The sequence below is a fragment of the Lucilia cuprina genome, chromosome 3 (genome assembly GCF_022045245.1).
Source record: "Lucilia cuprina isolate Lc7/37 chromosome 3, ASM2204524v1, whole genome shotgun sequence".
Taxonomy (NCBI): domain Eukaryota; kingdom Metazoa; phylum Arthropoda; class Insecta; order Diptera; family Calliphoridae; genus Lucilia; species Lucilia cuprina.
In genome coordinates this window covers 51,530,120-51,554,682 of record NC_060951.1, presented here as the reverse complement: position 1 = coordinate 51,554,682, position 24,563 = coordinate 51,530,120, and the positions used below count along the sequence as shown (strand labels likewise).

Here is a 24,563-nt window from a genome sequence, read left to right as displayed (position 1 = left end):
TCTGCTTTCTTTTCGTTTTTCTCTATTCGTTGTGGGCTAATCTTTGCCTTTTCTAATAGTTATCCTATAGGATTTGTAATTTACTTCTCTATTTGTTAGTAACATTACCATCTGAAGAGTATATATCGCAGACGCTTCAGTTAATGATTGAGTTAAGTATATATCGCTAAAAAGTGTGACATCAAGAACATTTTTTTGAAGATGAGTTTATTAATCATATTAGCTGCTTTTTAGTTTTCTATCATAACGTTGAGAAGTGTGTATTGGCATCTACACTTAAGTACATATAATGATATTCTTGTGAAATATAGCAGTCCATTAACCATACTATTCTACTCTACTCTTGTTTTCAACGATCATATCGCTTGTGTGCCTATCGCTGAAATCTGAGATATTAAAATAAGGTAGTTTTGACCACTATGCAAGTCTTTGGTCTTACAAGAATCAGTACAACAAAAATCTTCCATGTCTGAAGTCTAAATAGTTTATATCGCACGTCATTCTGTCTTTTTCCTGTTTTATTTCAACCTATCTTATGACTATTTGGAGATAAATATTTTCTAAACGTTTGAATTGTTTTTCCATTAACATATTTTCCCAATTTAGGCTTTTAAAAGACATACAGATAGACCGACATAGCTAAATGTCTTAAAATTTTATAATAACTCAAAGTTTAATAGGTTTCATAATAAATTCAATAAGAATTGATATTAACAATATCTAACACTTTTCTATAAATAGAAACTATACAAACACAAAATTGTGAAAACCTTTGAAAGACTCGTTAAAGTCAGGTGATTTAAACAGTTATTTTTAATAATTTTAATAATTAAAATGCTAAATGATAATAATGATTATGAATGATTATTTTTTTTCTAATAGAAAGTCTTTATTAAATTGTTCAAAATTTAATTTATTGAAAGTTTTGAATATAAAAATTGACCCTTTGGGTGATGAAAACGAAATTGATTTTAAACAACATTGAAGACATAATTTTCGCAACAATTTAAAAGTTCAAAAATATTAATCCCATGAAAGTTATATAATAGATAAAATATTTCAGATACAATGCAACTCTCAGACAATGAAAACAAAACATGTAACAAATGTGGGTAATCGAAAATATGAAAAAAATATATATTCAAAACAATAAAAAATCAAAGTGGTTTGACAACATATTTCCTAACTACATACATACATCTTTAACACTTCTCCGTGTAAGTGCATGAGAGTGAGAGACGAAATTCAAAGAAAAAAGAAAAAAAAAAAACAATATAAATAACAAACACACCTGATCGTAACAATAATGCTCTTGGATCATAAGTTTGTGGATACAAAGATTCAGGTTCACAAACTTGTACGGACAAAAACAATGTTTGAGACATTGCCCAACAATTATTTTTAGTTAGACATGTCTTAGAATTAATTGTACAATCTAAACACGTTTTAAAACCATTCTTAGAAATATATATCTAATAAAGCAAATAAGAAGGGTTTGTTAAGTTTTATAGATATGTACGTAACTTGGTTCGGATTACTGTTAAACATTGAATACTTGCAATAACAATAAAAGTTACACCCAACTTATGTTTCTATTGTTTTTAGTAGTTATTTATATGTAGTCGATAGCGCATTTTATATAAATATAAATAAGCTTTATAAAACGCTATAAAAAATAATTTTTTATTGTCATTTTCCAATATGTTTATATGTTAAGATTGCACGATTTTAAACGGTATTAGCTTCCAATTTGAAATGGGTTTGGTAATTTTTTTCACACTCTTTTCTGCCCTCTTTCATTGTATGTATTTATATTGGTATTGAGATGCTAATTTATAAAAACATGTTACACGAGTTCAAATATTTATGAAAAACAATTTACTGTATATACGAGGTTCATATAAAAAGTATTTTGCATGTAGAAAAATTAAAATAAGATTTATTTAATTTTAATTGCTCAGTAACACAGTTCAACAAAATTTTAAATAATTTTAAATCAGTATCAGAGGTTTATTTTGCTAAAGTATTGAGCTGTGCTTAAGTCGATATCCCGAAGAATGTATAATACAAATAAAAATATAAGTGTCTTCACGCTCAGATATGACATACAAATGTTTTTTGTTTCAAACTTTTGGACACAATATCTCTTAAAATTCTGATATTCAGATTCAGAAAACCTGAGGCAAATTCGTGTAATTCATATGTAATACACAATTACTAAAATGTTGGGTACAAAAAGGTCTATGTTTTCGAGATTGCAAAAGAATTACTCTTAACTTTCACGACAGAATGGCGATTATCGAGTATAAATCTTGCGGCTACAGAGATCAGTACAAATATCTTTAAAATTTGTATTTTCGAAAAAGTCAAAATTCACACTTAATTATACATTTCTAATGTTTTCTAACGTCAAATTATTTTCGTGCAAAAAAAGTAGTATATGCATGGATTTAACTGATAATGAACCGGTTCATATTATCATTGGCGAGCATGGGTTAATTTTTGGAATAATAGCATGTCATTAACATGACTGCTTATAACCATTGAACATTCGATGATTCTCATGCCAATTTTCATTGCTGCACTATATTTATTTTAAAATGCTTTAAAATCCGTTAAGCATTCAGCCAACTTGACATTTTCTTCTCTTATTAATCAAGATGTTAAAATGGACTAAATATTACTAATTTAATACAAAAATCTAATAAAATTAATGGTATTTTTAATATTTATATTTTACAATTCCTATAACAGAATTTGACATAACTGAATTGGGTGCAATTTTTCATGACTTCACTTATGACAAATTTATAAGAATTTTGCCATGTATTAAAAGTACATTAACAAGAATACGTACAAAAGAAATCATGAACATATCCCTTCTTCTTGAACAACTTCAACATTTTTTTGCTAGGTATGTTAACCCAAATTACAACAACACATAAAAGAGATCTAATCATTATATTTATATTAATGGATATATAATATTCGGACGATATCACAAATTTTATAAATAAACTTTAGGTTAATATATCTCGATTATTAGATAATACTTTGGTCTATGGGTTTATTTAATGTATTCTATGCCTCTGTATAAGAGGAATATTAAGGTAAATTCAATAATTTCTCAACATAAACATCCACTGCAACATATTGTTGGAAGCTCAAGAAATTATTTAATTACTTATTTAATTATGATTTAAGAATGATCCTACATACCTCTTGATTTCTTTGGTCTTTATTCCAGTAAAATATTTTAAAATTTTGGTAATTAGTACTGTAGGTTATGTAGTTATTTCATACATTCCTTGGTAATGATTGGTCGTTATGAAAAACATTAATCGATATAGTTAATGTGGCATTGAGTTTGGAAATAGAGTAATAAACATAGAAAATTACTGTAAATCCGATTTTAAATCCGGAAAAGTCGGGTAAGCTCATTTGTGACCCGTTATTTTGGTCATCCTCGAGTTACTGCAGTAACTTACTATTTCCTTCAATATTACTTGCCTACTTACCGGTTAAGTTAAGAATTTGCTGGGATAGCACTAAATAACGTAATTTTTTCAAACTAACCCTTGATCCGTTCAAATTTAACACAAATTCTTAAATTGAAGTCGACGAAATTTCAAGATTCCTTTAAAATATGTTATTGGTAAATTCTGAGGTTATAGTTGGTTATTCTACATAACATTAAAGTGTTGTAAATTAAATTTGCAAAAAAGACACATTTCTTGATCGATGTAATTTTTTCTTATTATTTTCTTTTTTAATTTTATAAAAATACATTTAATGTCTGTTTTACCAGTTTTTTTTAATATAAATCATGCAAGTTTATTACTTCAAATAGAACTATTGATAAGAATATAATAAAGTATATATAAATAATAATTGTATTTACAAATAATAAAATGAGACATCACACTGTAGAACGTTAAGTACAGAAATGATCAAATAAATAGTATTTTTTAAGTTTTAAACTATTATGATCATAAACTATTAAAATCATAAATGGTTTAGATTTATTTTCATAAATAAAAGAAGTCTTTAAATTGTTTTAGATACTAATTTATTAGAAAGCATAACAATTTTTCTCATGATTATTTATAAGGTTATTTATTAGTTATTACATCAGGAAAAATATGAATGAATTCGTTAATTCATTCAACAATTTGCTTTATTCTCTCTGCAATTTTTTTTTTTTAATTTTGGAACACCCTTTATATCACTACAATGGATGAGTAATGTTGTAATAACTACAAATTGTAATATGAAAATAAATTAATGTATCTTCATTTTAAGAAATAACATGACAAAATAGGCTTACAATCGCTACACTTTCAATTAATTAAGTGCTTAAATAAGTGCTTAATAAACTACAACAAAACGTTCTAGTCTGTCCAAGCGGAGGTCGTGGCGGACTTGATACGAAGTATTAATTAGTAACATTGGTTTCAAAAATAAAACCTCCTATATGGAATCAACATAAATAACTATCACAATGTTGCAAATAATATGATAAAGTAAATATTCCATCAAATCTTATGGAGCCTTATAAATGGTTTGTGTTTATAAAACTACTTAATGAAATCAAGCAAAATACACTTTGAATGAAGTGTATTTAATAGCCGCAACATCTGCCAGATACACAAATTGCAGTGGGATCAAAATATAATGGGTATTCAGATGGTGGAGGTAAAATTTTTAATTCTACAAAACAAATATACTTATACTCAGCATTATAAAAGTGGGTTTTTTTGTAACGCATCTAAATAGTAATTGTAGACCCATAAAAATAAATATATACATATTATGGGTTCTTCTTAGATCCGTTTGTTGAAAGCAGAATATACCTAACGGAAGAAGCTAAAGAACTGAAGTTATCGCATTTTTTTTACCAAAATTTCTAACAAACTTCCGACCGACTCTATTCCCCTATAACTTCTCTTAGAGAAATGTATTAGAAATAGAAATCGAGTCCTAAGTAGTTCAATTCATAATTGACTCATGTTACCAAGACTCTATCAAGCATTCAACGGACAAGCTTGAGATGAAAAAAAATGAACAAAATTATGTTTTTTTTTTCATATTTACACTTTAACCTGAATACCCCTAATTAATAAAAGAGCATTACTCTTAAATGCATAATTGGATAATTTAGTTCACATTATAAAAGGGTCTTTGAACCTCTTTGAACCGACCCATTAAAATTATCACAAGAAAATTTCATAATTTTAAACTAAATGTCTTTTTTTTATAAAGTTGCTGATTTTTCAAAAATAAATTATTTTGACTCACAATATATTTATTACTGTAACAAAGCACATTTTTCTGTTAAGATTTATAAGAATATGAGTTTTGTTTTTATCAAAACAAAAACAGAAGTAAAATGTAAACAATAACAATGCACTATCAGTAAAAATATAACACATTTTTGCTGAATTAAAATTAAAATACAAATACGAGTACAAAAGTCTATTAACAGCTATACCGTCAGACATAAATACTACTTTTTTCATAAATTTTTTTGTTCATATCAAAAATTTGCAAATATAATGAATGTGTTTTTTGAAAAAAAAAAAAGACTTAAATTACAACAAAATAAATATTTAAAGGCATTGAACCAAATATTTATTAATATAATGCAGTGAGCGCAAGAGAACAATAAAGAAATGGACATTTTTAATTGAAATTGAAATTTCCGTAACACCATGATCTTTTTATACCCTTCTCCTTCGTGAGAAGGGTATATATAAGTTTGTCATTCCGTTTGTAATTTCTATAATATAAATTTCCGACCCTTTAAAGTATATATATTAAGCCATGTCCGTCTGTTTGTCTGTCTGTCTGTTGAAATCAGTTTTTAGAGGTCTTCAGAAATCGGCAAGATCCAAATCTTCAATAATTCAGTTAGACATGCTTTCGATAAAATCGCTATTTAAAATCAGCCTATAAATAACGGAGATATGAGCAAAAATCCGAGAAAACCTCTGAAAATTTCATCAAAAAAGCCACATTTTTTTCATGCTTTGTTAAGAAAGCAACAACAACACTGTGAATTGGATAAAGATGTACATGTGCGTGTGGAGATGTATTTGGTTTTATTTAGCTGTGTATTTTTTTTTTGTATAACAAGAACAAAGAGATAAAGCACTAATATGTTGGTAATACAGCTCATATTTGTTTGAGGGTGGTAATACAGTTTGGTGGTGGTATTACAGTACAACGGTTAATATTTCTTTCTGCTACAGTTTATATTTGTTTGTGTGTATGTTATGTGTGACATGTGTGCAGAGATACAAAATAAATAAAAAATGTTTTTTAAAACATACTTGGTGAAGGGTATATAAGATTCCGAATATAGAAATATTACTTGTTAATAAATATAATTACATATTTATTTAATAAATATAATGATTTATGTTGATGATTCATTCTCGTAGGAATAAATATAAATAAAAGATTTTAGTAGAGCTCGACCATATGATATCACTAAAGAGTAAACAGATATTTTCAGTTAAGAACGACCTATAACTCCCAACCTTTGACACCTTGTGCAAACAAATGTTTATGAAATTGTCCGAAAATGTCAAATTGACTACAAAAGTTCTCGACTTGGTCCTAATAATTCGATGGCCTCTACTAATTTTTTGGTTCTAGCAACAGAGATTCGTTAACTAAATAAGTAAATTTGACTTTTGAATTAAAATCAGTTTGATTTATTTGATAAATATATATTTTTTTAATATTACCAAATATAACTCTCAATTAATGACCTTCCTCTATGCTAAACAGAGAAATTTGCCAAAAATATTTGTTTTTCTATTAAAAACATTAATATGTATAATAAACATTATATTGGTGGCCGCAATTTTGAATATAAAAAATGTTTAATTGTTATAAAATTGCACAAGTTTAATTAACCATGCTTCCTCTTCAAATGAAAACTAACACTTAATTTCTTTTTCGCAATTTAATTTATTATATATAAATATATGTATTTATAGTACCCTGTGTATGTAGTTGGAATTTTTAATTGAATGAATCACACTCGTGAGTGTTTAAAGGGAAACCAAACACAATACACTCTAAACCAAACCTTAATTGCAAATAATTTATAGAGTAAAAAATTCGATTACTAATAAAATCTACTAGAAAATATTTAGTAAAATCTAGGAGTTCTTATTATTCTTTTTTAATATAGTCATCAGGGAAACCAAAATATGCAAATGCATGTTTTTTGTGGTGCGTAGTATGGACTCATGGATAAGATATTTACACGTTTCAGACCAATTTGAGAATTTTGGCATTGATTTGTTAGGGCATATTTTTGCATATTTTACCCATAAGAGCATAATTTTGCATGATTTGACTTTTTAGCATATCTAAGGCATATTTTCGAGTTTTTAGCGCATATTTTACTCTTTTATTGCATATTTTGATGTTTTCGCTTTTTTTCGTTTTTATACATTTTTAATTTTCATTTCAAAACTTTATTTAAAAAAAATAAAATTCTATTTTTTTTAATTTTTTCAAACTTTTTAGCCTATTTTAGAATTTTGAAAAAAAATTCGTTATGTTATAGTTTTTTATTCAATAAAGCATTATATTTTAAATCGGACATAAAACCGATTACTTTTGATTTCATGAGACCAATCCATTTTTATAGTTTAAAAAACGCATTATTGGAATTTATGACAACACCGATTAAAATGTCAGTTTAAAAGCTATGAATACAATTGGAAGAAATGTGTCAAACTTTGTCGTTTGAAATATGTTTTTTGGGGACCAAATGGTTTCATGTTATTTATTGGTTATCTGAACGTAAAACGGAATTTTATTATACTAGTTCTTCAAACTATGAGATGAAACATTTATAAAAAAATGTTGTAGGATATAGAATATGACATTAAACATTTATTATTTCATTACAATTCCAGTCTTTTTGAGCTTTTCAATGTTAAAAAATAATAAAAAATTTTATTTTTGGAGCATATATTTTAAATTTTAAGAGCATATTTTCAGTTTTTTACGCATATTTAAAGCGCTTAAAACACTTTTTTAGAGCATGTTTTCGGTTTCCCTGATAATCATTTATTATTTATGGTCAGTTGTATTTTAGGAGTTTCAGAGTGAATTTGTTTTTCGAGTTACATAATTAAAAATTATTTCGAAAGAAAAGGGATTAATCAGTATTCCCCTTCGAAGCTATATTCCGTTAATAAAATAACAAATATATTATATATTTCTTTTTTCTATCTGTCCAGAATCTTAAATCTACGTCCTTCGAATTCCTGTCTAGTTTGCTTTGGTAATGGAGGGGAATACAGATCGTGAAATCTAGATTTCACGATCTTTTTGGATAAATGAAATACTCTACTTCCTGATCATCACAGTGATGTAGATTATGCTTAATTGGATTTATCTTTGATCGAAACTCAGCCTATATTTGATAGCACTTTGAGAGGGACGTAGTAGTTTGAGTGATGTATATCCTTTATCGTCCTTTTCTTGCTTAAATTTCCTTATTCTGGTGTTTAATATCTATTAGTGTTGCTTTATCTTCCGAAATTGCAAGAGGGGCCCCATTGGTAAAGTGATCTGGCAAAGAGGAAACATTTTTATCCTTGTTTTGATCAAAGTGTCATAGGTCTTGGTCTTTATGCAATGGCTTAGAGACAAGCAAATTCTTGATATTGTCGACAATGCTAGATTCTTTAACACCTGGGAGATAGTCGAGGGTCAACTGATGTACTTTGCGTGAAATAAAAAGTGCGAAGTGTACACAGTTTATAATAAGCAACAACATTTATTTATAAGAAGTACATCACATTCCCCTAAATTATCCACTCTAGTTAGTCTGGCGATTCAGTGAACGCTAAGGTATATACCCTGTGTGACAGAGTAACTGCTCATTGATTATAGAGCAGATATTAATTAGACAGGATCACAAAGCAGCATATTACATACTCAAGGCAACCAAGATTTAGTTTATTTAGAACAAATACTAAAAATCAGCAAAGTTTTTCGGAATTTTTTTTAGTAGTTTCTAAGATAAAAAATAATTTTTTAATAATCGGTACATACAATCCCAGTTGCTCACAAAGGGTTACATTTGATTAAAAATTTTGAACTCCTTAACACATTGTAATAATGAAACTACTTAGGTTTAGGTACCATAATTATTTTTTTTTATTGTTTGACAATACTTAAATTTAAAGTAATTATTTTGTAACTTAACTATTTAAATGGAGCAATATAACATATTTTAATATTATAAATGATTATCAGTTGAACCGAAACATTTTTGAGCTGGCAAAGGGTCAAGTAATTCCACTCGATAAAGTTCCATTTTGATTTTTGACGATAGAAAACTATTAATTTTCACCTTATCCATTTTAGTTAAGTTAGAGTTGTATTTTAAATCTGTACAGATCATGACACTTGATGACATAGAGCTAACAATAGTTTTCTCAGCAATAAAACTATAGTCCATTGATTTTCTAGTTGAAAATCTGGAAGTATCCGATTCATGTAATTGAAAACGAACTTTCTTAGGTGTTGATTGTTTAACATCTTGTTTACCAGGGCTTTTCAGAATAGTTGTAGTTTTGGCGGCTGTTTTAATTTTCATACGATTTCTAGATTTTTCTTTATAGCACAATTTATCATTTTCACTATCGTCACTTACATTTAGAATTTCCGTGAACAGCCTTAATATTTTTATCCCCAACAAAATTATATCAATAATTAAACCAATTATTTTAACACTTTGATCTTTTTCACTTTTGGATGTATTTCTTTTGACAAGACTTTTCGAATCCATTGTAGTTATCGTTATTTCAATAATAGTTTTATTGAAAATTTAAGAACTTTTTTCTGGATAAGTTGTGCTCGACTCTGCGTTTGAATCGTAAATGCTTGTTGCCAATTGCTCGCAAACGTTTATATTTATATACAAATTCTTAACAGGTAGTTATTTTTTCACCAGGTATATTAATTCAATGAACTACTAATTGATCCGATTGTAAACTAATAAATTGTACTTATAACCCCTGGAAGTAACTAGTTTAGAAGATTTTATTTTGACTCTTTTTATATGAGTTTTTTTTTTAAGTTTCCTTTATTCTTGGAATGATTTAGGTAAAAGTCAATTTTATATTTTTTGTTTTAAAATTTTGGAAATACTGTTCGATGATTGAAAGAATTAATAAGAGAAAATTGGAAAATCAAGGTTTAAATATGGGGAATACCTAATTAAATGGATATTTTAAAGGTTATTGATCATAAACTATTTTTATTGTGGGTTTATAAATACGTAATTTTTATATAATTCCAACATAACAAAATGTTATTGGAAGATGTTTGAGTAATAATTTATATTCAAAAATACCAAGAGATTTTTTTATTTAAAATGTATAAGTCAAATTGAAATTTTGTTCTTTTCATTTTGATGTCGGAAACAGGAAAATTGAGAATTCGTTTATCACATCAGACTTTCGTGATGTCACCTTTATTTAAAGAATATCTTATGTTGTTTGAAAGCTCTCTTCGCAGGCTGGTTTCTTCTTTGGGATATTTCAATATAAACGGAAAATTCAATGAAAATATGTTTGGTGGATGTAGCCAAGATATATGGTAATGCAATCTATATATATATAAAATTCTAACGTTGCTGACTGACTGACTGACTGATTCATCATCCTGAAGCTAAAGAGCTGAAATTTGGACAGGAGATTGGTCTCACACCTAATAGATCCACTAAGACGGAATTTTTGGAAATTCGAATGTTTAGGGGTAAAAAGGGTAAAAACGGGGAATTTCGGTAACTTCATATCTCCTAAACTAGACAAGATACAAAATCGCTAAAAAGCTTATCGTCGTTCACTTAAAAAATAAGAGGAAAGGTGTCTGGTACTTTTTTCAAATTCGGCCCCTTTAGGGAAAAAAGGGTAAAAACTTTTGGCTTATTCATAATTTAACGAAGAAATAAAAATACGTATTTAGTACTTTTTGGATATTCGAACGATTAAGGGGTGAAAAATGTACTTACTTTATTGTTCTTTTCATAATATTGAAACTAGGAATGTGAAATTAAACATGTATTGCCGGGAGAACCTCAAATAGAGAACATTTTGGTACTTTACGTTCTTCAAAAGTTACCTTTTGAAATTTCGATAATATTGAACATAGAAACATAAAATTAAGCATGTACGGATAAAGTGAGAACTCATAAAAGGAAACTTTTTCGTTCTTCAAAAGGTACATTTTAAAATTTCTATAATATTAGACCCAGAAACATGAAATTAAGCATGTATGTCCCGGATTTAGTGAGACCCTATAGAAAGGGGACTTTATGGCACTTTTTGGTACTTTTGGTACGTTCTTCAAAAGGTACAGTGCAACATTAAAAAATAGAGAGGTTAACACAATTTGACAATGCCTATAAAACGGCTCACTTACAAGGTAGCGTGTTATAAGCTAGTTAATATATAAAATGTTTTCGATAATTTCATCTATCATCTTACAACATCGAACCCTTCAATTCATAATTATTTAAAACTTTATCAACCTGTCCCAGAATTCCGTTCCGATCGAAAGTGGAATTATAACTTGTAAACAAACTTAAATAGTAATAACTTTAAACTATTGTTAATTTCACATTTTCGAAAAAATTGTCATTTTCCTTTTTTAAAGAAGAAAATTAGAAAAGATAATTCTACTTTCGATCGGATTGAAATTCTGTGACAGTCCTGTATATAAAAATGGTTTATGATCTAGCAGAGTTTATATCCTTCAGACGGCATTATTATAACGTGATTTAGCGTTGTTACAACGTCTCGAATACAACGTTTTTTAACGGTGATATTTGTAGAATAAGTTGTGACGGGATTCTAAATTTAGATTGATTTAGAGCATGTCTGGGTTAAAAATTGATCGGAGTTTTTATTTTTTGATTTTTAAATGAACATGACAATAAAACTGAATGTATAGTCGGACATGGTCGACCATATGATAACCTACACCAGTGAGTATTTTAAAGTGTGGGGATTATTTTTTAAATAATAAAGCATTTATTTTGTTTTCTACCTTAATTCCGAAATACTTTTACTTATTCTTGACAACAAAGAGATTTTCTCAAGAGGGCTCATATGGAAGTAAGGGTAAATATGGACCTATCCTTATAAATTTTGTTGTCTTCATCAATATTTTTATGTAGAATTTATGCGTGTATTTAGAGTGAAGTTTTATATTCAGGTCATTTTCTGAGGCCCCGACATTACAAGAATCGGCTGTGTCATTTAGACTTCAAAAGACAATTTTATCAGATTTTTTTTTTTTTAAATTTTGCCTCCTGTTGGTTTTTGCTTAATTTTAAATAATTTAAGTAAAACTATAAATTTTTGTTTAATTTTTATCTGTTTAACAAATTTGTTTTTATTGTTTAACAATATCTTAACCTAAGCACATTTCTTAAATGTAAAACTATAAATTAACTTAACTAAAACAATTAGAATATTTTTAATATTCTAAACGTCTACGAGTTGAACCAAAACGTGGTGGAGTTGGCTTGGCCTGTCGATGATGCATAGTCAGCAAATAATGCAATAATTCAATACGATAAAGTTCTACTTTGATTTTTGAAGATTCCGAATTTTTTATATGAATCTTATTAACTTTGCTTTGTTTACAGCTATAGTTTGAATCTAGATGTTCGGTGTAGATCATTTTACATGATTCCGAGCTGACAATAGTTGGACTTGTGTTCACGGATTTTGTAGTTTGTTGTTGTTTAAGGGTTTTATGGCTGGTTTCCAATTCGTTTAATTTAAAATTAATTTCTTCTTTTTTTGATTTAGTTAGTGCTTCCAATTGTTTGTCGTCTTGTTTAGTTGGGCACTTTGGGTTGACGGATGTTTCGGGATTTTCCTTTATAACCGTTACATGACATCTGATCTCTGCAGTTTGTTGTTTAACGGGTTTGTTTATGGTTTCCGATTTGTTTAATTGACAACTAACTTCGTCCTTTTTTGTTTTCTTGATGGTTTCCAATTGTTTATTATCTTGTTTAGTGTGGTGCTTTAATATAGAGGATGTTTCGATTTCATCTGTTGCAATATATATAGATGTTTTGTTGTTGGTTTCCGATTTGATTAATTGAAAATTAACTTCTTCCTTTTTTGATTTATTTAAAATTTCCAATTTGTTGTTATCTTGTTTAGTTTGACACTTTAAAATAGACGATGTTTCAGTTTTGGCTGCTGTATGACTTCTAGATTTTGTAGTTAGTTGTCCAACTATTTTGCTACTGCTTTCCGATTCTTGTAATTGAAAACGTACTTTCTTTTGTTTTGGTTTATTTATGGTTTTCAACTGTACAACATCTGATTTACTTTGATACTTTACGACAGTAGATGATGTTTCGGTTCTGGTTGCTGTAATTGTTAAACGACTTCTAGATTTATCTTTATAAATCTGTCCATTATTTTTGTTATGAGCGGCTAGGTTGAGAATTTCCAAGAACATTTTAAATATTTTTATTACCAATAAGATAATATCAATAATAAAAACAATTGTGTTTGCTTTTCCGTCTTTGTTTGGTGAAGATTTTTTAACCAAAGTTTTGGCTTCTATAGGATGAACTGATTCTACAGATAAGCAAGATTTTTTAACAACAGTATTCATAACTATGGATGCCGTAGAGAACTACTACTTTTAAGTTTTGTAACTGAATGATATATGTCAGCTGTTTGATTTTCTTTATATTTATACAAATTCTTACTAGGTAGTCGCTTTTGGAAGCCTCAGGTATACATGCACCTCAATGAACAGATGATAGGTGGAATATTTTGAAAAATACTAATTGATCCGATTGTAAACTAATAAATTGATTTTATAAACCCGGGAAGTGTTGTAAAAAATGTGCGCTGACTTTTTATTGTACTAATAGAAAATTTCCTTTTTTTCGTGGAAAAATTTAGGTAAAAGTCAGTAAGAATATTTTAAATTTTGAAATATTTAGCAATTTTTTAAGTAGGGGAAATTCCTAATTAAGATTATTAAAGAGGATAATAAACATATTTTTTTGAAACTTATATATTTTTTTAATATTTATCATTAAATTTATATTATTATTTTTCCTTACAGTTGGCCATGGAGGAAGATCAAACAACTTTACGGCCGGTACCAGCACCACGACGTCTCTATCCTGAACTACGTAAATCTGAATATGAAAATGTTAAAGTCGAATTAATTAATAAGAATCTAAATATCAATTCCGAAAATATACAAAATAATGCGAATAGTAATGAAAAAGTTCCGAATAATAAAGTATTTTTATTGTATCCCACATTGCCTGAAGATGTGGACAGATTGTCCATACATTCCTTAACTACACAAAAATCTATACTAACCGAAACGAATGATTTGTATGGACCAGATGCTAATGAAAATGTGCCAATATATAGTACACCCAGACCAGCACCTCGTCCACGTAAGCCACAAAATACAGATATACAAAATTATGAAAATACTGTAATAACACCACCAGTAATAGAGCCCGCAACAACGCAATCATCATCGCCTGACACCTCAACTGGAGCAGTAAATAAAACTTTACGTAAAGCTCCTGAATTACCACCAAAAACCTATTTAAATTTTGAACGTGATAATGAGCGAAGACGTAGTAATTATTCCATATCAAGTGAATTTTCCACCACCAGTAGTATTCATAATACATCATCACCATTCGATGCAAAAGATACTAATTTTAAACGTGACAAATTTAATAAATCCTATGCAAGTTATAAATCATCTAGTTCATCTTTAGCCGATTCCATTGAAAGTTCGGAAAATTCAAAATATAAATCACCATCACCTGGGTATGTAAAGGATCATAATGACACAGATTATCATGATGATGCTGACGACATTGATGATGATGCTTTTAATTATGTTAATACAATTGAGGATGAACGTAATTTCACAACCTCTACTGACAAGTAATATATTAATTAATTTTTTGTTGTTTTTTTAGTTAATTGGCATGTAGTATTGATTTGGTTTGATTTGGTATATAACTTACAACATTGGTCTAGGGTTTTTTATTTTAATAATTAAATATTATAAATATTTGACTAACTTTTTTTGACTTATGTTAATTAATTGGGTTTAAAAATGTGTGTAAAATATATTTGAAAATTTAAATATCGAGGGACTATATTTAAAATTCTCTATCTTAAATAACACAAGTTTTAAGCATAACAAGCATTTTATATTTTGATTAATTATTAATAAATATTATATTTTATGCAATTAAAAGTTTAAAAGTCATCAGAATATGATGAGCATTTCTGAATAAACAACAGATCTAATTTTGCTAAAGCAAGTTCTTTTAATTAAACGAGTAAAAAGTAAATTTTAGAAAAGATAGAGAGTTTTAGTCTCTTGATATATAGGTTGAAGAAATGTGTGTTTATATTGCATGTAGTAGACCAACTCGAATGTCGTGCATTTTAGGCTAATAATTTGTTTTTGAAACTTCCACAACATTCTCAAGCCATGAAAATTATCTTAGTTTTAATTGAAGTCAGTTTCTTTTCCAATACAAATATTCTTAAAATATTTAAAAATTTCATAAACTTTAAAGTGTATTTGATGAATCCTCAGAAAATAGAACTTTTTTAAATATGTTGAAATCTACGCATTAACAAATTGTTCAAGTAACTAAAAATCCAATTGGAAAATTATTAACCAACCTCAACTGTAACGAAATCTCCAAAAGTAAGCAGTAAATCATTTCATTGTATAAATTCTTAAGCCAAAGATTTTTTACAATTATCCCAACCCAATCATAAATTCATTAGATAAATGTGATTTGTTCATAAAATATGTACAATCAAATATTTAAAAATACAATAGACACATAAGCGGAAGCAGTAAAAGTGTCTTCCTATATAAAATAACTTCGAAAAAATTATCTAAAAATAAATGACAATTTTACTTTACTGCAACTAGCAGACACACATAAAATCTTCTGGATAATATAAAACAGATGATGATCTTGAAATTACATTTTCACAAAAATTTGTTTACTAAGGGCACGCGATATACGAAGCAACTGTTAGTCATTGACACTAAGAAGAAACACTCGAAATATCACTGACACTAAAGTTAAATGGGGGATGTAATAAATTTAGATCGAGAACAATTCCTATAAGAACAAGCAAGAGTTTATGTGATGTAGTTGCTGTATGCAATTAATTACATTTTTTTTGGGGAAGAAATGAAAACATTAATTAAATTGACTTTAAACAATAGTCGTATTGTAGTATTTTAGTTGAAAGAGGTTCTTAAACGGAACAACGAGGATGCTTAATTTTGAGGAAAATATACACTAGATAACATATGTATAGTACAGTCCATAGTCTAGTCTAAAGTGTAGTTCTATAGTGAAGTCTATCGTGCATTTTAGGCTACAGTCAGGTCTACAGACTAGTCTATGATCAATTCTAATCTATAGTCTAGATTATAGTCTAGTCTATAGTCTAGTCTATAGGCTAGTCTATAGTCTAGTCTACAGTCTAGTCTATAGTCTAGTCTATAGTCTAGTCTATAGTCTAGTCTATAGTCTAGTCTATAGTCTAGTCTATAGTCTAGTCTATAGTCTAGTCTATAGTCTAGTCTATAGTCTAGTCTATAGTCTAGTCTATAGTCTAGTCTATAGTCTAGTCTATAGTCTAGTCTATAGTCTAGTCTATAGTCTAGTCTATAGTCTAGTCTATAGTCTAGTCTATAGTCTAGTCTATAGTCTAGTCTATAGTCTAGTCTATAGTCTAGTCTATAGTCTAGTCTATAGTCTAGTCTATAGTCTAGTCTATAGTCTAGTCTATAGTCTAGTCTATAGTCTAGTCTATAGTCTAGTCTATAGTCTAGTCTATAGTCTAGTCTATAGTCTAGTCTATAGTCTAGTCTATAGTCTAGTCTATAGTCTAGTCTATAGTCTAGTCTAGTCTATAGTCTAGTCTATAGTCTAGTCTAGTCTATAGTCTAGTCTAGTCTATAATCTAGTCTAGTCTATAGTCTAGTCTATAGTCTAGCCTATAGTCTAGCCTATAGTCTAGCCTATAGTCTAGCCTATAGTCTAGCCTATAGTCTAGTCTATAGTCTAGTCTATAGTCTAGCCTTAAGTCTAGCCTATAGTCCAGTCTATTGTCTATTTTATAGTCTAGTCTATAGTCCAGTCTATAGTCAAATCTATAGTCTAGTCTATAGTATAGTATATAGTCTAGTGTAGACTATACACTTTAGTCTATAGTCTAGTCTATAGTCTTTTGGTACAGTCTTGTCTATAGTCTAGTCTGTATTCAAGTGTAATCTAGTTTAGTCTATTATTTAGTATATAGGATAGGCTATAGACCAATCCATAGTATGGTCTGTAGTATTTTTTTATAGTATGTTTATATGTCGTATTTGAGAACCACTGTAGTTGGGGGTATTTTTTTTCCTTTTCATTTAAAATACAACAGAAGTAAAGCGATAATACTTCATGGATACCCGTACAATGTAAATGCTTTTGTTATGCTGTGTCTAAAACACAAACTGAAGGGACTTTCATTCTTGATTTGTTAGTGGTGTAAACAACATCACATCATTATCATCAATGTACGTCGCAAGCGAGTATTAATGTAAATATACAATAAGTATTTTCTGTGGTGTTGTGTATTAAAACTTAATATTGTATTATAATAAAATTAAAAAAAAAATGCAATCATATTTTTTTAACTCATATATTTTATAAATTAATTTATAAAATATATTGTAAATAAAATAAAAATAAATAAATATTTTTTTAACTATATAATATGTGATTCATAATTGGAATTAAATATTTACTGAAATGAAATAAGTGTATTATCGTATTTATTATTTTGTTTTCACCAACTCTAGTGACCTCTTGAAATCGTTGGGTACTACATCAAAGCTATTAACCGAATCTATAGGAGAACGTATGGCCTTAAAAGCCAAGGGCGCCAAACATAAATTTGATAAAAATTTTAAAACCTCCTCTGAAGCTCTAACAAATATTGGCACTGAAACTACACAGCGTCTAAAGAAATTGGGTTCGAATTTTTCTTTAACTAAAAATCGTAATAAGGAAAATATGGCTACAGCACAATTTAATGTGGATAGACCGCAAACATTACCGCCAAACGATCAAGTCTTCAATGGCATAACATTTACCAGTCCTCTGAGTAATAAAGCAAGAGGTATGTATGACTTAAGATTACAAGAATTGGATAATTCTTATGAAGTACCAAAAAGTATAAAAATAACAAAAAGAAATGAAGAGCTAGGCGAACCACCCTCATATGAAGATGTTTTAAAAACGAATACAGAGGAAAAACCAAACATTAAAACCAATCCCTTGGCTTTGGAAGCAGCAAATAGGGTTTTACTCAAACAACAGCTGAAAAGTAAACTGTCAGAAGGTTTAACTACCAATAGTTCTGAACGTAGTTCCATTAATTCTTTAGACCTACCCTCACCACCCATGCCCACCATACCAGCTCCTGCCTTGCCTAAGGAATTTGAGGATGAACCAGCATATGGCAAAATAAATCTCATACAACCGCCGGCACGACAAAAAAGACGCAAAAATTATGAAGAAATTGAACTCAGAAAGGGATTACAAGCTATTGAAAATGAGGAGGAATCAACGAAACCATTACGCATGAATGTGGACTCTGCTGAACTGCATGAATTAAATAAGGTGGCCGAATTGCAAGAGCGTGAAGAATCTTTAATTTTAAGAGAAAAAATTAAAGAGGAAGAAATGACAACTCCCCAACCAGATCGTAGTGATTCTTGGGAATATCATGAAGAACGAGATAGTTCCTCCTCATTGGATGAACCTTTATATGCCAATCAGGAGCAGACTTATGGCAATGTTTTCGAATTGGCTTCCGGCAATAAAGATATATTAACACCACGTAATGCTTTAATCAATATATCCGAAGAAGATGAGTCATTAGATGAATGCGATATGGGAGCAGTGGGCGGTGTACTTAGACCACCTAAGGAGATTATAGAAGAATTTGATCCTTTATTAGCAAGGAAAACTTTAAATTTAAGTAAATCAGATAAAAGTAATCAACTTTTACTGCTGGAACATCTTCTCGAAGAAGATACCTATGGCAGTGTTAAAGGAGAACATTCCAAATCTGATGACGATATTAGTATGTGTACTTCGGAGGAAGATAATCTACAAGCAGAACCTAAAACACCCAGTGTAAAAGTGCTGCCCACACCTTCTACACAAGCATTAGAGCAGACCGCAACATCATCATCATCATTACCAACCTCCTCCTCTTCTTCTAAACCTATGCAAATTGTACATCAAAATGCCCAGTTATTGTCTGATAGTAAAGAAAACATCTTAGATAATGACTTTGAAGCTAGAGTTAAACCCTATTTAAGTCGCTTAGAAGAAAATCCCATTACATCATCTAACGTAGATTTATCAAAGCCCTCACAAACACGCTCACAATGGTTTGTGAGTGAAGAAACACAGCCAGGAAATTCCGGCAAAAGAAGTAATCCCTTTAATAAAGAACAAAACATTGAAGATGGAGAAAGTCCTCCTTCTTACCTGGAAGCTATTAGTGGTGCTAATGAAAAGTCAACGGACTGTACACAAAAACAAAACACAAATACTCGCACGGGTACTTCCCGTTTTATGAATAATACAATGAACGTTTTTTCCAATGTTAAAATACGCATGGATGCTTTAAAACGCAAAGCGAGTTTTAAGAATCAACCTAAATCCAGCGAAGTCAAGGTCACCCTACAAATGGTACCACGTCCCAGTCTGTCCCCGTTATTGGTACGCTATGAGGGTCCTCTTATACGTTTTCCCTCCGGTGTTGTTGAGGATATTCTAAAAGAAATGCAAAATCGTAAGGCCATCTTAAGAGATCGTCAATTTCAGACATATCTCGATCAGGAAATGAAAACACCCAAAGAAGCCATACCCTTGGAATATATCACCACCATACAATGTGTCAGCAATAGTAGAGTAACAGATAATTCAACACATTTCTATTGTTTCGAAATAACTACTGCAGTGCCGAAAAATGGTAATTGTTCGTCTAATCTACATTTGTCAAATCCTAATTTAATAATGACTTCGGGTTCATCGGGTAATGTTAAGCAGCAGAGAATTGCTCATTTGTATGGTGTGGGTAAAGAGTCGGAAAGGTGAGTTTTATATTAATTATTATACATTTACTTATCTTACTGATTTATCTTTTTATAATTCTAGGGGTATTTGGATGCAAAAACTTTTGGAAAGTTTAACGAACGCCATACCCACCAAATATACATGTCATTATTACAGAGCTGGTTGGTGTTATTTGAAGGTAAGAATTTGGAAAACTAAGGCCGGGTTTCTTACTCATCAGTTAAACTAGGCTTAACTTGCTGTTAGATTAAACTCGGAACACATTTAGGCGGACTTTAACCGATGATTGTGTTTTTCAGTTTTAGATTTAAGCTCAGTTAACTTTGTTAGTATTGCCAACTTTTCACTCAAAAACATAAACAATGAACAGCTGTTTTTTGCAAACAATACTTTTATATGGAAAATTTTAGAAAAAATTTAAATAAACATTTAAAACAATAATTAATGAAACAAAACAAATCAGAAAATTGCAATTTATTTAAAATATTAAGTTTTTGTTCTTCCGAAAACATTGTTTTATTGTTTTTGTTAATTGTGTTTTCTCACTTATAACTTGAGTTTAATTGGCCAATTACACTCAGTTAAACTAAGATAATAAGTAACTTTACTGATAACTGAAAAACACAAAACATATATTAAACCAGTTTTAACCAAAGAATGAAGATTATCGTTATCAGAAAAACTCGCCCTAAATAGGATTTTCAAAATAATAAGGATTCGTTTTACTAGATGAGTTTTTTTATTATTAAAACATTTTTAATTTATTTCCAGAATTCTATAACTTCAGAATGGAGTGGCACTTGGTTGGTATTAAAGAAAACACAGAGACGTCTTATATTTGTAACTGAAGCAACTGGTAATGTGGAAAAAATGGATCTAAGAAAAGCCCGTTGTATAGGTAAAACTAAAATAGAAACATCTAATCCAAACATTCTCTATTAATGTTCAATATTTCTCGTCACAGTACTCAAAGATAGCGATGATAGTGTAAAAAATTTGCATGTCGAATCAGGACCCATGCTTATGATAGATGCGCCACCATTTACTGTCTACATGATAATGAGTTCTCCCCGAGAAACGAAAATATGGCGTCATATTATTCGTGAAGTTGCACACAATAACGGTTTTACTTTAGGTGATCAACAGTTAACGAAATTCAATGTACCCGTTATTGTTGACAAATGTATAAATTTCGTTTACATACATGGTTCCATGTCTGAGGGTATATATCGAAAATCAGGTTCAGAAAACTCTATACTTAAACTAATGTCAGCTTTTCGTTCGGATGCTTTTAATGTGGAAATAACACGCAATGAATACAATGAGCATGATGTGGCAAATGTATTGAAACGTTTTATGCGTGATTTGCCTGAACGTTTAATGGGTAAATTATCGGAAAGTTTTATATGTGTATCGGAACTAAAAACGGCTGCAGAAAAGATAACACTGTATAAAGAATTATTGGCTCGTTTAAGTATAATAGAACGTGAAACGCTAAAGAAAATTGTTGGTCATTTGGCATTTATAAGTTCGCAAAAGACAAAAAATAAAATGAGCATACAAAACTTAACCATGATTTGGGGACCTACCCTAATGCAAAGTCATCAAACCGAGGAAATGGTTTACTCACAAAAGGAGGCGGATGTCCTGTGTGATTTGATAAATTTATATAAGAATTTATTCCCCTTATCGGCAGATGAAATTGTAAGTAACTGTTATATAATTCTCAACTAAAATTTCTTTATATATTTTAAAACTTTCTTTTAAATCTCTTTAGAAAAAAGAACAAGAAATGTTAATATGTTTACAAAAATACTATGCCGCCGCTGAAACCTTATCCGATACAGTTAAAAAGTCAGGGGATTTAAAAGTATGGATTACTCTTAATCCAAATCCAGAAAATACCACAGAGGTAGCTAGCTATAATTCTTTGACTTTTAAATCGCTCGCATTTGCCTAAAATATATCTTTACATTTTCAGGAAAAGACTCAGATTAATGTAACCATTTCACCCACCAAAACAGCTTATGAAGTTTGCCAAGAGTTAGCACCTAAAATGAAACTCTCCACTCATCAAGTCACACTACATGAAGTCATACTAAATGGTACTTTAGAACGACCCTTACACCATGACAGTAAAGTTTTTGAAGTTGTACTCAATTGGTCATATTGGCCTGAAGATGATCGTAAAAATAATGTACTCGTCGTTAAACCTATCGAAATTCTCAATGAAGTACAAAGAGCAGTGAAAAACTTAGCTACCGTAACACCGGGTAAAGAATTGAAATTTGCCGATAATAAAACAAAATCATTTAAAGCGTATCAATGTGAATTGCGTGATGGAAAGATTGTTATATCGAAAAAGGATAAAAACGATAAGACTACAATAATAAGAGAAATATTCTTGCATAACACTACTGCCTATTTGGGTTGTGAGAAGAAAAGAGATTTTCCCTGGAGTTGGGCCATTACGTTTGTGGAAAAGACAAAAACTCAGATTCTAAGGTAAGTGGGTGTTTTTTTTAAAGGGAAAAATTGTGATTAAAGTTTAAAATATAGTAGCAAATATAGTCCAGGCTATAGTCTAAACTCAGAATATGTATAGAAACAACATTATCGTTTTTATAAATATATTGAAAACAGAAACCAAATTTAAAATTTATTTGTTGTCCATTATATATATTTATAAAAATGAAAATGTTCTTTTGTATTTAGAGAAACCGGCAGTAAACTATTGTCTAGATTGTATTTAAAACTATTGTGCAGATTATAGTCTATAATCTAGCCCTGACTATACAATAAAGTATAATTACATTATAAACTTTTGTCCAGACAATGGAGTAAACTTTAGTGTAGTCTATGTCCATACTAAAGCCTAAACTATAGTGCCTAATAACAACTTAACTATTGTTCAGACAATGTTTTCAACTATAGTCCAGATTATAGTATAAACTACAGTCCAGAATTGAATCTAATCCATACTTTAGTCTAAACTATAGTATGGACTATATATGTTCTAATTCTAATCCAGACAATATGCTAACTAAAATCCAGACTGTTTAATATACAATACCAAGTCCAGACTTTGAACACTTTTATATTTTCAACTCTTGACTAGAATATAGAATCTAGTCTAAACTAAGACTATTGTCAAAACTAAAGTCCAAACCTTAGTTAAACCACAGTCTAAATAATAGTGTAAACTATTGTCCAGACTATGGAGTAAACTTTGGTCCAGGGTATATTTTGAACTATTGTTTAGTCTATAGTCTAAACTATGGTGCAGACTATAAACTAAACTATAGTCCAGACAGTAAACTACTATCTAGACTTATATCTAAACTATAGTTTAGACTATGTTTCTAACTATAGTCCAGTTTATAGCTATAGTTTATAACTATAGTCCAGACAGTAAACTACTATCTAGATTTATATCGAAATTATAGACTATATTATAATCAAAATCCAGACTATATACTAAATAAAATGCAATCTGTTTAAAATACAATCCCAGGTCCAGACTACAGTCTAAACATTAGTTCAGACTATAGCCCCGACTATAGTATTCACTAATTTCCAGACTGTAATGTAAACTATAGTCCAGATTGCAGCCTTAACTATAAACCATATAGTTTCTATATAAGTCTGCACTGTAATTGAGCCAATAGTGTCAAGTCTAGGTCATTCTTTTAACTATAGTCCAGAATGTGGTATGAACTATGATCTCAACTGTAGACCAGACCATAGTATCAACTATAGATAAGTCTTAAATTTGAACTTAAATTCAGAGTATAGTCGAGATTTTAGTTAAGGCAAAAGTTTAGTACAAACTAATTGATATTTTTATTTCAACTCAAATTACCTATTTCATTTACATTTTACTTTAGATCCCGAGACTCACCGTACATAGGACATGTTTTAGCTGGTTGTGAATGGGTGGATCGTACTATTTGGTATTCTAGCATATGGTACTGTTTATATGGCGACAGCATATTGCCACCAGCAGAAATTATTATAAAATAAGTTAAACATTTTAAACACTATACGTAACACATCATTATTCACATACAAAACATGTCATTTAATTAAGTGTAAGTAAAATTAAGTAGTATTTTTTTTGTATGTAAAAAGAACATTTTAAAATGTTTTAAATGAATGCATTTTTTTTAGCAATTTAAGGTGTTCAAATTAAATTTCCAATAATTGTTTGAATGAAAAAAGTCTGGAACTTACTATTTAAAATTGCTTTTGTATATAGCACATACAATGTTTTAGTATATTTTTTAAAACATGCTGAAAACTTTTTATTTAAAGAAAATAG

At 29.3% G+C, this 24,563-nt stretch overlaps 2 protein-coding genes across 5 annotated transcripts in view; both read left to right on the top strand.

Moving 5' to 3' along the window:
* Window positions 1-14,295, top strand: part of LOC111685255 (GATOR complex protein NPRL2) — a 21,686-nt gene extending 7,391 nt beyond the window's left edge. Inside the window, exon 6 of the mRNA XM_023447511.2 lies at window positions 14,149-14,295. The gene's annotated coding sequence lies outside the window, so the exon portion shown is untranslated. The remainder of the gene's footprint in view (window positions 1-14,148) is intronic.
* Window positions 14,155-24,563, top strand: LOC111683202. 4 transcript variants are annotated; one of them, XR_006940437.1, is made up of 9 exons: window positions 14,155-15,002; window positions 17,950-20,259; window positions 20,324-20,420; window positions 21,014-21,140; window positions 21,207-21,946; window positions 22,020-22,154; window positions 22,224-22,747; window positions 24,130-24,333; window positions 24,413-24,552. XR_006940437.1 is itself a non-coding variant. In XM_046947662.1 (9 exons), the coding sequence occupies exons 1-9, from the start codon at window positions 14,155-14,157 to the stop codon at window positions 24,263-24,265; spliced, it is 4,836 nt and encodes a 1,611-aa protein (XP_046803618.1). In that variant the 3' UTR covers window positions 24,266-24,563. The 4 variants fall into 4 exon arrangements, 3 of the variants coding, with proteins under 3 accessions (XP_046803618.1, XP_046803619.1, XP_046803617.1); XM_046947662.1 differs by having other exon boundaries at window positions 17,950-18,269; window positions 18,351-20,259; window positions 24,130-24,563; XM_046947663.1 differs by having other exon boundaries at window positions 14,155-14,882; window positions 24,130-24,562.